This window comes from Rhodotorula paludigena (genome assembly GCF_050403205.1).
Source record: "Rhodotorula paludigena JCM10292 DNA, Rt_paludigena_JCM10292v1_ctg75, whole genome shotgun sequence".
Classification (NCBI taxonomy): Eukaryota; Fungi; Basidiomycota; class Microbotryomycetes; order Sporidiobolales; family Sporidiobolaceae; genus Rhodotorula; species Rhodotorula paludigena.
In genome coordinates, this window is record NW_027481383.1 from 1 (window position 1) to 13,378 (window position 13,378).

Genomic DNA, 13,378 nt, shown 5'->3' on the forward strand with positions numbered 1-13,378 from the left:
CCCCCCCCCCCTTGCCTGCAACGGTTGGACGCCCACGACGGAGCAGTGCATCAAGAAGGCAGGGAGCAGGAGCAACTTGGTCATTGCGTCGGCAACCATGCTGACAGTGGGGATGTAGGTGACCTTGAGGACACCATTGTTGACCATCTCCCGGACAAAGTGCTCAGAGAGGCAGAGGTGGCGGGTGCGGTTGTGAAAATAGGGTTGCACCAAGGCGTTGGCATCTTGGTTGTTGCCAAGGAGACAGGTTGGGGCAGTGGCGGGGTGGCCGAGCTTGTTGAGGAGCTGGGAGAGGAAGATGGCCTCCTCACTGGCATGCAAGAGCCTGATGTACTCCGCTTTAATGGAGGAGGTGGCAATGCGTGTCTGGAGGCAGGAAGACCAAGAGACAGCGCCGGACGAGAGGAGGAAGACAACAACTCATTGTCAAGCGCGACGTAGACGGGTCCGCGCCCCAGTTGGAGTTGCTGTACGCCTTACAGCCGGAGAGAGGCGAGTGATTCAAGGTGTATTTGACCCCGTAGTCGAGCGTGCCCTTGTGCTACTGGCAGGCGCGGACAATGGCGGCCCAGTGGTGCTGGTCCGGGCAGGCGGAGTAGCAGCCGAGCACGCCGACAACTCGAGCGAGGTTGGGGTGGGTGTCGAGCATGGCATACATGAGGACGGCTTGCAGGTAGCGCCGGCAGGGAATGGACGGTGAGTGATAGTTGTCGGCGGCGGGGCAAAGCTGCTGGTCGGGGATCATGGGCTGTGTGACAGCCGGACTGGCCGAGGCGCGCAAGAACGTCCTCAAGGTAGGCGGCACGCTGGGACAGGAAGATGGAGCCGTCCACGCGCCGGTGCACCTGGGTACCAAGGGTGAACTTAGCCTTGCCAAAGTCTTCGATGCCGTACTTGGCCTTGAGCCCCCCCCTTGACCCGGTCGATCGCAACGGCGGACGGCAAGATGATGAGGAGGTCGTCAACGTACAGGGCAATGTAGTGATGATGCCCCCCCTTGGTCCGGACGTAGATGCAAGCGTCGGACTTGGTGCGCGTGTAGTCGAGCTACTCGAGCAAGGCGTGAATGCGGTGGTTCTACACCCGGCCGGCCTGCTTGAGGCCGCAGAGTCGTCGACTTCACCGTAGAGGTACGCCTTGTCAACGTCGGCCTGGTGCACAAGGAGACCGCCGCGGGCGGCAAGGGCAAGCAGTGTGCGGATCAAGGTGAAACTGTTGCCACCGAGGCAAAGGTCTTGCCGAAGTTGACGCCGGGCCGCTGAGAGAAACCTTGCGCAATGAGGCGGACTTTGTGGCCCGTTACCTTGCCGTGCTGGTCCTTTTTCCGGCGGTAACCAAATCGGCATTCGAGGAGCTTAGCGCGCGGCGGGAGCGAGTCGCGGTCGACAACGTGGTAGACGTTGTACTCATTGCGCAACGACGTGAACTCGTCTTGCTCGCCCTGGCGTCAGGCAGCGGCGTCGACGTCGCGCACCGCTCCAGCGTGGCTGCGGGGGTCCGACGTCGGTAGCGTGCACGCGTCGTCCGAGGCCGAGAGCGAGTCGCGGGCCGCGGCGGCAAGGGCGGCGACATCTGACAAGAAGGGGTTGGAGAGGAAGTTGAGCGGGTTCGGGGATGACGGCGGGCGGCAGCGACGCGGGCGGCGAAGACGGTGCTAGCGCGCAAACGTGGACCGGCCTGCGCACCTCTACGCGACGGAAGCGAGTTGGAGCCGGAGGCGACGGGCCTGCCGCGTGAGGCTGCGGAGCGCGCACCGGCGTCGATGGCGCCGGGTCTGCAGCCGGCGGTGCGGGCCACGTGTCGATGCAGAGGACTCTCAACGTGAAGATGAGCACTTGTGGGTGCAGCAGCCGTCGGTGCGGAGTTTGCAACAGGGAACCCGTGTTTGACAAACCTGGCAACTTGTGACCGGATGGTGCGACCGCGGCTCGGCTCAAACAGCCGATACGCCGCCGTGTCGCCGTCGTACCCGACGAAAATAAGCGGGACTGCGCGAGCATCGAGCTTGGCGCAACCGTGGGTGATGGTGCGCCACGCCTGGCAGCCCCAGAACCGGAGGTGGTCGATGCAGACGGGCTTGCCGCGCCAGACGGAGAGCGGTACGCGTCCATTGAGTGCGGCGTGCGGTGAGCGGTTCTTCACGTCGAAGAAAGCGGCAAGTGCCTCTGCCCACAGGTCCTTTGGCGCTCGGATTGCCCAAGGAAACCCGGTACGCCTTTGGCAATCGTGCAATTTACGCGTTTGGCAACGCCGTTTGTCTGCGGTGAGTACGGGCGGGTCGGTTCGAGGGCAACGCCGTGTTTGGCAGCGTAGTTGGTGAACACAACGCTAGTGTACTTGCCCCCGTTGTTGCTCCGCAATCGCTTGCAGGGGGTCCGCACTTGAGTTCTGCGCAAGCCTTCAAGCGCTGAAAGGCCGCGAGGACCTCCGCTGACAACTTGTTGGCGAGGGTGAATGTCCACAGCATTCTTGAGTGATCGTTGACAAAGGTGACAACGTACCGGAGACCGGTCTTCGACGGCACGTTGATCGTGAGGACGTCCATGTGCACAAGCTCGAGGCGCTCGGATGTCTTGCGGTTCGCCAACGGGAACGGGAGACAAGTGGAGCAAGCGGTGTGACAGGTGTTGCAGTGCGCGCTACAGCTCAATCCGTCTCCCTTTGACACGCTGAGTCCCGTCACAATGTCCGACTGACTGAGGGAAACAATGGCGCGGGTCGAGAGGAGGGCAAGTTGACAATGCCAGGTTGTCAGCTTGGTCGCAGACAAAGCAAGCAGAGCGGATGCACCGGGTGCGGGCTTGGGGGGACGCTGTCAAGCGTGTAGAGACCCAACGCGGTGCGGGACCCTGTCGCAATGACCTTGTTGTCGCGCATCAGGCGCGCTGCTTTGCCAAAGATAGCCTCGATGCCGTGATTGTTGAAGAGTTGCGACACTTAGACAAGCGTGGCGGTGATCCCAGGAACAAGGAGAGCGCGCTTAATGTTGACCCGCGTGCCGTCCTTGAGCTGCAGGTGCAGCGAGCCGGCGCCTGTTACCTCGAGCGCGACCTGCGCGTCGATCTCTCCAAGGGCGTAGGCAAGCAGGCCACCAGCGCGGAGAAGAAGCTGGCGTTGCCGTACATTGTGTGTGTGGCGCTGCTGTTGAGGGTGAGGAGGGAGGGGGCGCCGGGCGGGCCGGGGCGGACGGCGCTGAGCCAGCCTCTGACGCCGTCGTTGCTGCCGAGCACGTCGGCAAGGGACGCGAGGGAAGCCAGGCCGGCGGAGGGAGCGGCGGCGGCGGCAGGCTGAGGAGCTGAGCTGCGCGCGAGGCGGCCTTTCAGTCGCTGCGGGCAGCGCCGGCGCCAGTGGTAGCCTGGCAACGGGGGCAAGGGGACGGCGGGGGTTGCCCGGACAACAACAACAAGGAGGAGGCCAAAGGGGCGGTGGGGGCAAGCGCAAAAGACAACGTGGACGAGCTTGTGCGGAGGATCTCGTTCCGCCCAAGCTCAAGGATAGTGTCGTTGCTTGGGAGCGAAATGAGGTTGGACACGGCAACGGTTGTCTGGAGTGAGGCGAGGGAGGAGGGGAAGGCCGCACGCAGGTGGGACAAGTAGATTGCGTCAATGGTGACCTTTGTGGCTTTGACGGGCCTTGTACTCCTTTGCAAACACCTTGTCCGCTTCAGGGGATGCTGTCGAGAGCGAGAGGGACCAGAAACACGTGAGGAAGCGGAATGCGCCCTGCGCGTCAGTCGGCCGGATTGATTTGCGGAGCTTGTTTCAGTATGTATGCGCGTCGTGCTCGCAGTCTGCGATACGTTGGATGACGGCAGACGTGCACGAGACAATGATCGACGCGACGGCAAGGTTGTTGAGTTGGTCCCGCTTATTGATTGGCGGCGCAGGCTAAAAATTGCCCTCCGGTTGTCCGCCACCATTTCCTGTGCTGATGGTGCAGTGGTCTTTGTGCGGTCAGGCCGGCAGGGCCCAATCCTCTGTGGAATACTTCTGCGGCTCTCACTTTTTGCTTGCTACTTCAACTCCGGCTAGCTCCGCTCTTGCGCCTCTGTTGTCACTTGCACCCTCAAGAAGGTCCCCCTCTCCTCTCAGTGCCCTCTCCCGTCTAGGCGGACCTCCTGCTCTCCCTCCCTTGCGCTTCTCTTCCCTCCGCGCCTGAGAGCAGCGAGCAATACACACAATGTGCAGCAACTTGTGTTTCTTCTTGTTGCTCACAGGCTGCAAGCCTAAGTCTGTGGGATGATCAATGTGCAGAGCACACTGCAAGTCACGGGCGTACTGCTGCACCTTCAGCTCACAGACATCACGCCCAAATTCTGAGGACACTCCTCTAGACAGCAGTTGGAATGACCAAGGTGTGCACTGACATTCTCAGGTACGGGCGCTGGGACAGGAATTCAGCTGTCCAGACAGCAATGCACATGTTTCCCATGGAGAAACTTAGCCTTGCCAAGGTTCTTGATGCTGTATTTGGCCGCAAGCCCCTTGACAAGGGCTATGTTGGCAACAGATGCCCAGATGAAAATAAGGTTGTCCACGTAGAGGGTAGAATAGTGGTGCTGCCCCCCTGCTCTGCACAGGAATGCAGGCTTCCAACATTGTGCGCGTGTAACCAACCTGCTTGAGCAAGGCAGGGCTGCAGTGTCTATCATATTTTTATCAGCCTGCTTGGGATTACAAAGCGCGCAAATCAGTTTGAAAACCTTGCCAGCAAGTGAGGGATTGTGTACATTGTTGGGGACACGCGTGTAGAGCTCCCTGTCAAGCTGATCTTTGGAAGCCTTGCCAACTCAGTCTGGGGTACAACAAGGCCGCTGTGTGCCACAAGTGCAAGCAGATTGTGGATGAAGCTGACCTCAGCACTGGGGCAATTTTTGGGGGAAATCAAGTCTGAGACACTGCAAGAAGCCCCAGGCACAAAGCTGCACCTTGTTCCCAATGACCTTGTCAGGCCGGTCCTGATTCTGACAGTGAATCACGCATGGCCCAAGAGCTTTGTGCTTTGCAGAAGCAAGTTGCGGTTGACAATGTGGGTTAACATCATACTTGTCATGCAATGTAGTGATCCTGTTGTGCTTGCCCTGACGCCGAAACGCCAGGAGCCAGCATCAACACTGCGCATTGACGCAGCGTTTTGTGCAGATGAGACAAGGGCAGCTTTGTTGGATGCGGCGAGGGACTTGCCGGCCAACGGCGGCAGATACAGCTGCAAAGTCCCCTGACAAGGTCTCAATGAGAGAACGGAGGAAAGTGGGCAGAGACAGTTGGGAGACAGCGGCGGCAGCGGACCCCTGCAGCAGGGACGGTGCACGCTCATTGCATGCCATTGTACCTGTAGCAGGGCGTACACGTGAGGCGGCGGCAAGCAAGCCAGGATTCTCAATGTCAAGATCAGTGCCTCCTCCTTGGCGGTCATGGCAGCTCAGATTGGCAAGAGGTGTGCCAGGAAAAGACAACTTGTCTTTAACAAATCTTGCGTCCTGCAAGCAGATGGTATCAGCTTGCTGCTGTAAGGGCGTAGAGAAGAGGAGCGCGCGTCAGTAATGCAAAGCCAGCAGATGGGAGAACACAACGCCAGACAGACCTGCTTGGATGGGAGAACACAATGTAAGACAGAGGAGAAGAGACAGCAGGACTCAATTTTGCAACCAAAAAGTGAAGCTGCAGCCTGCGCGCCTTTCCAGATGAGAAATTGCTGCACTTTCAGCAGAGGGAGAGGAGTTGGAGTGGGCAATTGGAGGACAATCTTGAGGTTGTGCAAGCAGACATGCAGCAACACCCCCTCTTGCCTGCAACAGCTGAATGCCCATGGCAAAGCGGTGCAACTATAACGCAGGGACAGTAGCAACTTGGTCTTTGCGTTAGCAACCATTGCTGGGAATGGGGATGTAGGCAACCCTGAGGAGCCGGTTGTTGACAATTTCCTGGACAAAGTGCTTATGAGGCAGAGATGGCGGGTCTGGTTGTAGAACAGGGACTGCGCGCCAGTGCGCAAATGCCCTGCTTGTTCCCCAGGAGGCAGATTGGTGCAGCAGCAGGGTGGCCAAGCTTCCTCAGAAGTTGGGTGAGGAAGATGGCCTCCTTGCCGGCATGCAAGAGACTGATGCACTTTCCTTTGATAGAGGATGCGGTAAGCTGGGGCTAGAGGCAGGAGGGCCAGGTAACAGCGCCAGAAAAGAGGAGACAGACAACGCACACAGTCAAGCGCAACATTGACAGGTCAATGCTTTCGTCAGAGTTGCTGTTCCAGCCAGGAGCAAATTGCTGGGGCGTCTTCAATGCCGTGGTTGAGCGTGCCCTTCATTTTGTGTGAGTGAAGCACGGACAACAGCAGCCCAGTTGTGCTGGTCCCAGCAGGCCGAGTAGCAGCCCTAGATGCCAATAACATGGGCAAGGTGACACTGGGTGTCAAGAATGACATACACAGGGAGGTTGACAGCCTGCAGGTAGCGCCGGTGGGTGTCAGGCGGCGCCTGAGTCTGATGGTCTTTGGCGGCTGGGCAGAGCTGCTGATTCAGAACTATGGTTGTGCGCTGTGCCGGCATCTCGCCAACGCTTATCTTGGCATTGCAGCTCCGTGCAGCATTCAAACAATCCCTGGCAAGGCCGCACACCTTTGCCGCAACAACAAGGTTGACGTAACAGTTTGTGCACCGCGTTGGACTTTATACGCTCATTGGCATCCTAACTCCACCTGAACCTGGCAAAAGTCACCAAGGAAGGCTGTGGGGCCTCATGCAACTCATGACCTGTCTGCAATTCCTGTTCCTGGTCTTGACATGCAAGACAGCCAAGCTGCTCAAACCTGTCCATCTGCCATACTCACCATCAATTTTGCTTTTGCAACAATTGCTCACAGATGCTGTGTAGCCAGGCACCTGCCACAAGATCCTTGACTGTTATGCTTGCAGCTTTTTGGCACTTCAAGGCACTTGTGAAGCTTGAGTGCAGCAGGCTGGTCAAACAGCTCCAGAGTGACGACAGCGGCAAGTACACAAGCACTGCATCTGTAGTGAAGCCGCCAAGCACAGCATTGCACTCGAACCAACGCATCTCCCGCAGCAGATAAACGGCATTGCCAAGCGGGTCAACTGCACCTCAGTCTTGTCAATCACGTGTCTGCAGCAACAACCTCTTGGACCAAAGCCCTTGCTGCCTTCACCTATGAGTAGGACCGCTCCCGCATTTGGCCCTTGCTGGGCACGCTCTGCTTGCCAGTTGAGGTTCATTGCCTCCAAGTTGAGCGCCACCGCGCATGGCACACAATGACAGATGACCGGGCCAAGCTAGACGCTCACGCTTTGCTGCTTGTCCTTACCAGCTACAATAGCCACATGGCAGCCTAGGCCCTAGCGCCTCTTTAAGCCAAGCAGCGGCTGCACCAGCTGTTGCTGTGTCTTTGACCGTGCAGCTGCAGGGCCCTCAAGCACTCCACTCTTACTCCCTGCGCTGATAATGCAGGGGTCTTGGCACAGCAAGGCCGGCAGGGCACAATTTCTTGCTGTTTCCTCTCTGTTGCTGCCAGCACTTCTCAAAGCTTGAACTCTCCTCGACCCTTGTTGCCCTCTGTTGTTTGGCAAATATCCTCACAACAACCTGCCTGCTCTGCAGTCTTTCCGAACCATGTCTTGCTCCCTTACCATTGCCAGGGTGCGCATGCGCCACCTTTGCAGTTTGTTTATTTGTTTGTTTGTTTGTTTGTTTGTTTGTTTTTTTGTTTGTTTGTTTGTTTGTTTGTTTGTTTGTTTGTTTGTTTGTTTGTTTGTTTGTTGGGTGTGCTACCAGCAGTACGCTCTCAAGTCTCTTGCTTGTTCAGCCTGTTGCCGATGTTGTCAAGCACTCAACCGTTGCAGTACTGGGAACACAAGCCAACTGCTGTGCATGCGGGACTACATGACGGCTGCCGCCAACCCAAGTTGATCACTGCTGTCTCATAAGCTGAGGCTCCGGAATCACAGCTTGTTGTGCTTGAACAAGCTGCCAGCCTGCCACCGTGACCTGTCGTGCTTAGCCTGGTCCTCTACTGCAGTGGCGACTGCTCTCACACATTGTAAACTATGTACGTGGGCCGTGCTTTCTGCACAATGTACCTCTCATGCACCGCTGGTTATGTATCACAGCTTGCATGCTGGAGGACAACAAGCTTTGGGTCACTAGCACAAGCACAAAGCCACGTGCTGCTTCCATGCGCTGACAAGTGTCATTGGCCAGGCACAAGCATTTGCAGCACTACTCAGCAAAGGAGGAGCGTTACAATGGCATGTACAGTAGAATCTGCACATAAGAAAGAGACATGGAAGAAAGATCTGGCTATAAGAAAGCCCAAAGCTCTTCCCGGTCCCAGAGAATGTGAGCGGTAGCAGAATGTACAAGAAAGATTGGTTCATAAGAAAGTGGTTGAGCCTCTCCCACAGCCTTTCTTGTAGGCAGATTCTGCTGTAGCAAATCCCAAAATCAAGATCTGTCTACAAGCAAGGGCTTGACCCTGTCCCAAAGGCTTGCTTGTAGGCAGATTCAATTACTGTACATTCACGGCAATGAGCGGTGCTTGTTTGACCCTTGCGGCCCCTTGCCCCTCTCTGAGTATCACTGCTCTTTTAACTGCTGTCTGCTTCCCAAAGGAACACCTCCATTACCGCCAAACCCCACTCGTTGGAACACCCCCTTCATCTCCTGCCCAGGGGCCAACTACCTATATTGCAAATGCCACCCGCGCGTGCATGGGAGGCGAGATAGTATAGTGGTTAGTACAGTCGGTTCTGACCCGAGCACTTCCGACTAACCTGGGTTCGATCCCCAGTCACGCCTTCTTTTTTTGCTCGCGGGACGCCCTCGCCAGCGTCCCGAGGCGTCAGGGCCGTCCCCTCTCTTTTTATGTGTGCTCTGAGTGGCAGGGAACCCACGGGAACGTCCTCAGGTCAGAGAAGCAATCTTCTGACATGCCGGGCCGCCAGGAACTGTCGTTGTCCGGACGGCACGCCCTCAAAGTATGGGTATGCAAAATCAGAATTGTCCTCCAACAGCGGCTCGGTTGATCTAGTTGGTTATGATGTGGACCTAATACCTCCGGGTGCAAGTCCAATGTCGGCGGTTCGATCCCGCCACTGAGCAGTTTCTTTTGCGTTTTTTTTGGCACTGCGCACGAGTGCCTGGCTGCTGCCGGCCGGGCAATGTTGCCTGTGCTGTTTTCTTTTTGCAGCGTACACGCAGAGAGAGAGCAGTGCCGGAGCTCTGACCGACAGGGCTCCTGGCATCCCAAAGGTGTGCTTCTCTGCAGCCCCATGGTGATTCTGAGGCGGCAAGGCGCACAAGAGAAAGGCCGGTAGTGCCTTGCGGCAAAAGAGGTCACTCTCGTCAAGGGCGGACGCAAAGAGACTCAACAAAAGACTCTTCGACCGGGAATTGAACCCGGGTCTCTGCCGAGTTGAGCTGCATGCAGCTTGACAAGGCAATATACTAGCCACTATACTATCGAAGACTTTGGTTGAAGGCGGGTGTCGAACTTAACGTATAGATCAACAACAACTCTGACCAGGCAAGCCAAGGTTGCCGCGGGCCCAAATCTGAAGCCAGACCAACACTGATGCCAGACCAACATGTGAAGGGCAAGGCGGTGCTTCCTCATCATTCCCGCTCAGGGCCAAGAGACTGTTTTTGCTGAAGGTCTGGCAGCGTGTGCGCAAGGCTCCGCGTCAAAAACGTTTTGCATGTAGCCGCCCTTTGGCATATGGTGCCTCAAGCTTGTCCAGACTCCACTCTGAGCGAAGTAGAGGCCCTCTGCTGCAGCTGCAAGCGACATGCACAACGGAACATGGGAGAGCGGAGAAGCTGTTTGCAAGTTGCGATGGGTACTGCTGTTTTTGATGGGCTTGTCTACTCAAGCGCAGCCGCAGCCGACGACGGCTTGCTTGTTGGCGCCTCCGCAGCGGCGGCCTCCAAGAAGTGCTCGTCTGGGAGGGCGATGGCAGCCTCCGCCCGCTGGACGAGGTCAAAGCCATCCTCCTCCTCGCCATCCGCAAGATCCTCCGCTTCTGTTGCATGCACACGCTCATTAGGCAGGGTGATTCTCGATCGAGCTGGAGAATACGTACCATCACCGTAAATGTCGGGGTGTTTGCGGAAACAGTCCTGCATGCCCCGGAACTTCTCGACGCAGTCGATGCCCTTCGGCTCGGCTTCGCTATAGACGAAGCACGAGAATGCCTGCTTGAACTCCTCGCCGCACGGCCCGTCCGCCATGCCGCCGAGGCACGGGCAGTCCCAGTTGATTTCGCCCGTTTCCGGGTTGAACGCCGCAGCCTGCGACGAATCCGCAGGATCCGCAGCTTCTTTCGCAGCCTCGGCCACTGGCGCCTGTGCGGCGGATCCGGAGACACCAGAAGCTGAGCCGGGGACGGGCGGCTTCGAGTCTGTCGGAGGTGATCAGTCAGCTTCGGTTGTAGCGAGACTCGGCGCGAGTTCTGCGAGCGTGCACAGCACCGCACTGTGCTGCGTCTCGATCAAGATCGAGACTGCACGCGGCCCAGAGCCGCCGGAACACGAGAGCGGGACGTACTCTCCTCCTTCGCGTGCCCCGCCTGCTTGGACCGTTTCCCGCTCTTGCCGCCGACCGTGAGGATAGCGGCCGACCAGCCAACGAGTGCGACGAGGCCGAGAGATGCGTAGACGTAAGGCTTGGTCGTCTGCGACTGGTAGACGGCGAATCGACGCTGTGTCGAAGAGGTGGTGGCGGTGCGGAAATGCGGCAGGCCGCGCGGGGTAACCGAGCGCGGCACGGCACGAACTGAGGCACGCAGCATCGTCTGAGAGGAAGGAAGCGGCCGAAGTCGTGGCGGACCCGAAGAGATCGAGGGCGACCTGCCCAACTCCTGCCAGACTTTCGGACAACGAGTCCGAAAACGGTCATATTCTCGAGCGAGCACAGGGTTGGAGCGACAAAGTATTGCACTGGATGAGCCTAGAACTTGAACTTTTCCTTCGGCTGGTCCCGCTTCTTGCTCTCTGCCATCTTCCTCCGCTTGGCCACCTCGGCCGCCGCGAAGTCCGAAAAGTCCTCGTGCTGAGGGCGTCCCGAGCGGTTCGCCTGTTCGTAGCGCGATCGAAGGTCGGCCTCGGAAAGCCCTTCCAGTTCCGCCGCATCGATGGCGACGTCGACGCCGCCCGCCTTGCGCTTCGTGGAGCTCCGTTCTTCCTGGCCGAGAACGGGCGGGCCGGCGGCCTGCGAGATGCCGGAGACGTCGTAGACACGGTCGGAGCCCATGAATCCGCGCATGCGAGTCTCGCGCTCGGGCAGGACCTGGTAGAGCGACCTCGGGCCGTCCGCCTCGGGTTGTGTCTCTTCGCGCCGTTTGCGTAGCTCGATGAAGTCGGGCGTCTCGAGTCCGCCCGGCACGGTCGAAGTGACTGATGCGAGACCGGAGGGCGTCTCGAGTCCTGACGGCGTCTGCAAGCCATCGCCCGGTGCCGGCTCGCCGTCATCGTCGCCCTCGTCCTCTTCCTCCTCATCGTCTTCATCCTCTTCTTCTGAGACTGTAGAATGTGCGAATCAGCGGACACGAGCAGTAGAAAGTGAAATGAGCAGGGCATACCCTCCTCATCAGGCTCGAGCTCGCCCCAAGGTTCGCGCTCGATGGGTTCGCCAGACTGTGTGCCGACCGTAGTCAGCCCAGCACAGACAGCGGCGAATTGTATCACATACCTGCCCATCGGGACCTTGAGGCGCAACTCCGTAAATGTCGCCGTAGAGAGGACGGCCGTACTCGTCCAGAGGCGGCTTGCCCCATCCACCCGGGTGGAAGCCCCACGCAGCGCTGCAGGTTCATGTCCAGTCAACCGAGAGCCTGCCTATGAGACCAGAAGTCACTCACCCTTCAGGAATCGGTGCATTCAGGCCAGCAATGCGGAGGTTCGGGTAGCTTGGCGGAGGACCGTAGCGTTGCATGCTGATGAGCCAAGGCGGTGGCGCAAGCGGCGGGATCGACAGAGCCTCCTTGAGCTCGTCCGACAGGTCGCCCGGCTTCTTCTCCTTGAGTTTGGTCTCGTACTCCTTGCCCTCGTAGTAGCTGCACTCAGGAAAGACTCAGCGCCCCGTACGCTGAGCAAGCCGAGGAAGCGACTTACACCTCGCCGAATTCGCTCATCTTGGGCTTGGTCTGATACTTGAAGAAGGCGTCGTGCAACTTCTGGTAGTCGATGTCGATCTTGCCCATCTTGGGCTGCACGCGCTCGCGCGTCTTCTGCTTGAGCGACTGCTGCTCCTCCTTCTCCTTGACAGCGTCTCGCTGCGTTGCAATGCCCGTGTCGGCAATGAAACCTGTGCGAGGAGGTCGACCGTTAGTCCGAACATTTGGAAGGGGCTGAGAAGCGGGAGGAACGTACTCGGGAGCTGGAACTGCGGTTTCTCGATACCACGCTTGCCCTGCAGGTAGTCGCGCTTCTGGCTCCAATGCGCTGGGATCGGTACCGTGTTACGATGACTCTTGATCTGGACGAGCAGTCGCGGATCGGTGGCGGAGACGTCGACCCATTCGACCACCTCGGGTTTCTTGACCAGACGCTTGAGCTCGGCGACCGAGAGGCGATTGAGCTTGCGCTGCTTGCGCTTCGACAGCTCGGCGGGTTCCTCGTCGTCCTCAGAAGGCATCTCGTCGTCCGAATAGATGACCTGACCTTTGCCATCGACGACTCCACCGTCGTTCTCCACCTGGTCATGCTGACGGTCAGTCTGGACGCATGTATACCGTCCTGAGAATCCGCACGCACCTTGACATCCTCGCCAGGCAGCTGGAAGTGAGCGAAGACCTCTGCGAAAGCACCGGGAATGGAAGAAGCGTCGCCGTCCTCAACCTTGACCTTGACGTCTTCGAACGCCTCGACAGGCTCCTGCAGCAGCATTTGCTCCGGTGAGCTGATTGCTGCGAAGCATCCGGCGTCCAGTCGGTGCTTGAAGGCGAGCAGACGCACCTGAGTTGGCGCCCTCTCCCTCGGACGATTGTCGTTCGCCGGGCTCTCCTGATTCGTGCCTGCGGCTTTTCCACCCTTAGCCTTCTTCTTGAGGCGCTTGAGTTGACCGCGCGACTTGTTGGCAGTCGAGATGGCCGCACTGCCGTTGACGGCGGGGGCGGCGGTGGCAGCTGCCATGCTGCTCTTGCGTGCTGTGCTGAGCGTCCGAGCTGCTCAGATGAACCGGCTAGGACAGAGTCGCTGTCTGTCAGCGTCGCAGCAGCGCGTGCGAAAGCGTGGGAGGACCACTACGCTCGACGTTGGCGTCTCGACGGCGAGACCCTTGATAACCGCGACAGCGCGCTGCTCGCTCAGAGTGGGTGGTCCGCGCCTCTCAATAAGCCTGGAACGACGGTAGATAGTCGGAGACATGCGAT

At 58.5% G+C, this 13,378-nt stretch overlaps 4 protein-coding genes across 4 annotated transcripts; all 4 read right to left on the bottom strand.

Moving 5' to 3' along the window:
• Positions 1 to 541: 541 nt before the first annotated feature.
• On the bottom strand, positions 542 to 745 carry JCM10292_000444 (uncharacterized protein; the record flags this gene model as incomplete). The annotated part of the gene is made up of 1 exon (XM_076652405.1): positions 542 to 745. The coding sequence occupies one exon, from the start codon at positions 743 to 745 to the stop codon at positions 542 to 544; it is 204 nt and encodes a 67-aa protein (XP_076502016.1).
• Positions 746 to 1,447: 702 nt separating this feature from the next.
• On the bottom strand, positions 1,448 to 2,545 carry JCM10292_000445 (uncharacterized protein; the record flags this gene model as incomplete). The annotated part of the gene is made up of 5 exons (XM_076652406.1): positions 1,448 to 1,572; positions 1,686 to 1,774; positions 1,895 to 2,178; positions 2,238 to 2,388; positions 2,502 to 2,545. The coding sequence occupies 5 exons, from the start codon at positions 2,543 to 2,545 to the stop codon at positions 1,448 to 1,450; spliced, it is 693 nt and encodes a 230-aa protein (XP_076502017.1).
• A 7,327-nt stretch (positions 2,546 to 9,872) lies between these two features.
• On the bottom strand, positions 9,873 to 10,798 carry JCM10292_000446 (coiled-coil-helix-coiled-coil-helix domain-containing protein; the record flags this gene model as incomplete). Its single annotated transcript, XM_076652407.1, has 3 exons — positions 9,873 to 10,030; positions 10,091 to 10,408; positions 10,555 to 10,798. 3 exons carry the CDS (start codon positions 10,796 to 10,798, stop codon positions 9,873 to 9,875), a joined length of 720 nt encoding a protein of 239 aa, XP_076502018.1.
• A 158-nt stretch (positions 10,799 to 10,956) lies between these two features.
• CUS1 (U2 snRNP complex subunit CUS1) lies at positions 10,957 to 13,139 on the bottom strand (the record flags this gene model as incomplete). The annotated part of the gene is made up of 8 exons (XM_076652408.1): positions 10,957 to 11,528; positions 11,588 to 11,642; positions 11,698 to 11,809; positions 11,867 to 12,061; positions 12,120 to 12,312; positions 12,378 to 12,702; positions 12,762 to 12,881; positions 12,963 to 13,139. The coding sequence occupies 8 exons, from the start codon at positions 13,137 to 13,139 to the stop codon at positions 10,957 to 10,959; spliced, it is 1,749 nt and encodes a 582-aa protein (XP_076502019.1).
• Positions 13,140 to 13,378: the final 239 nt, after the last annotated feature.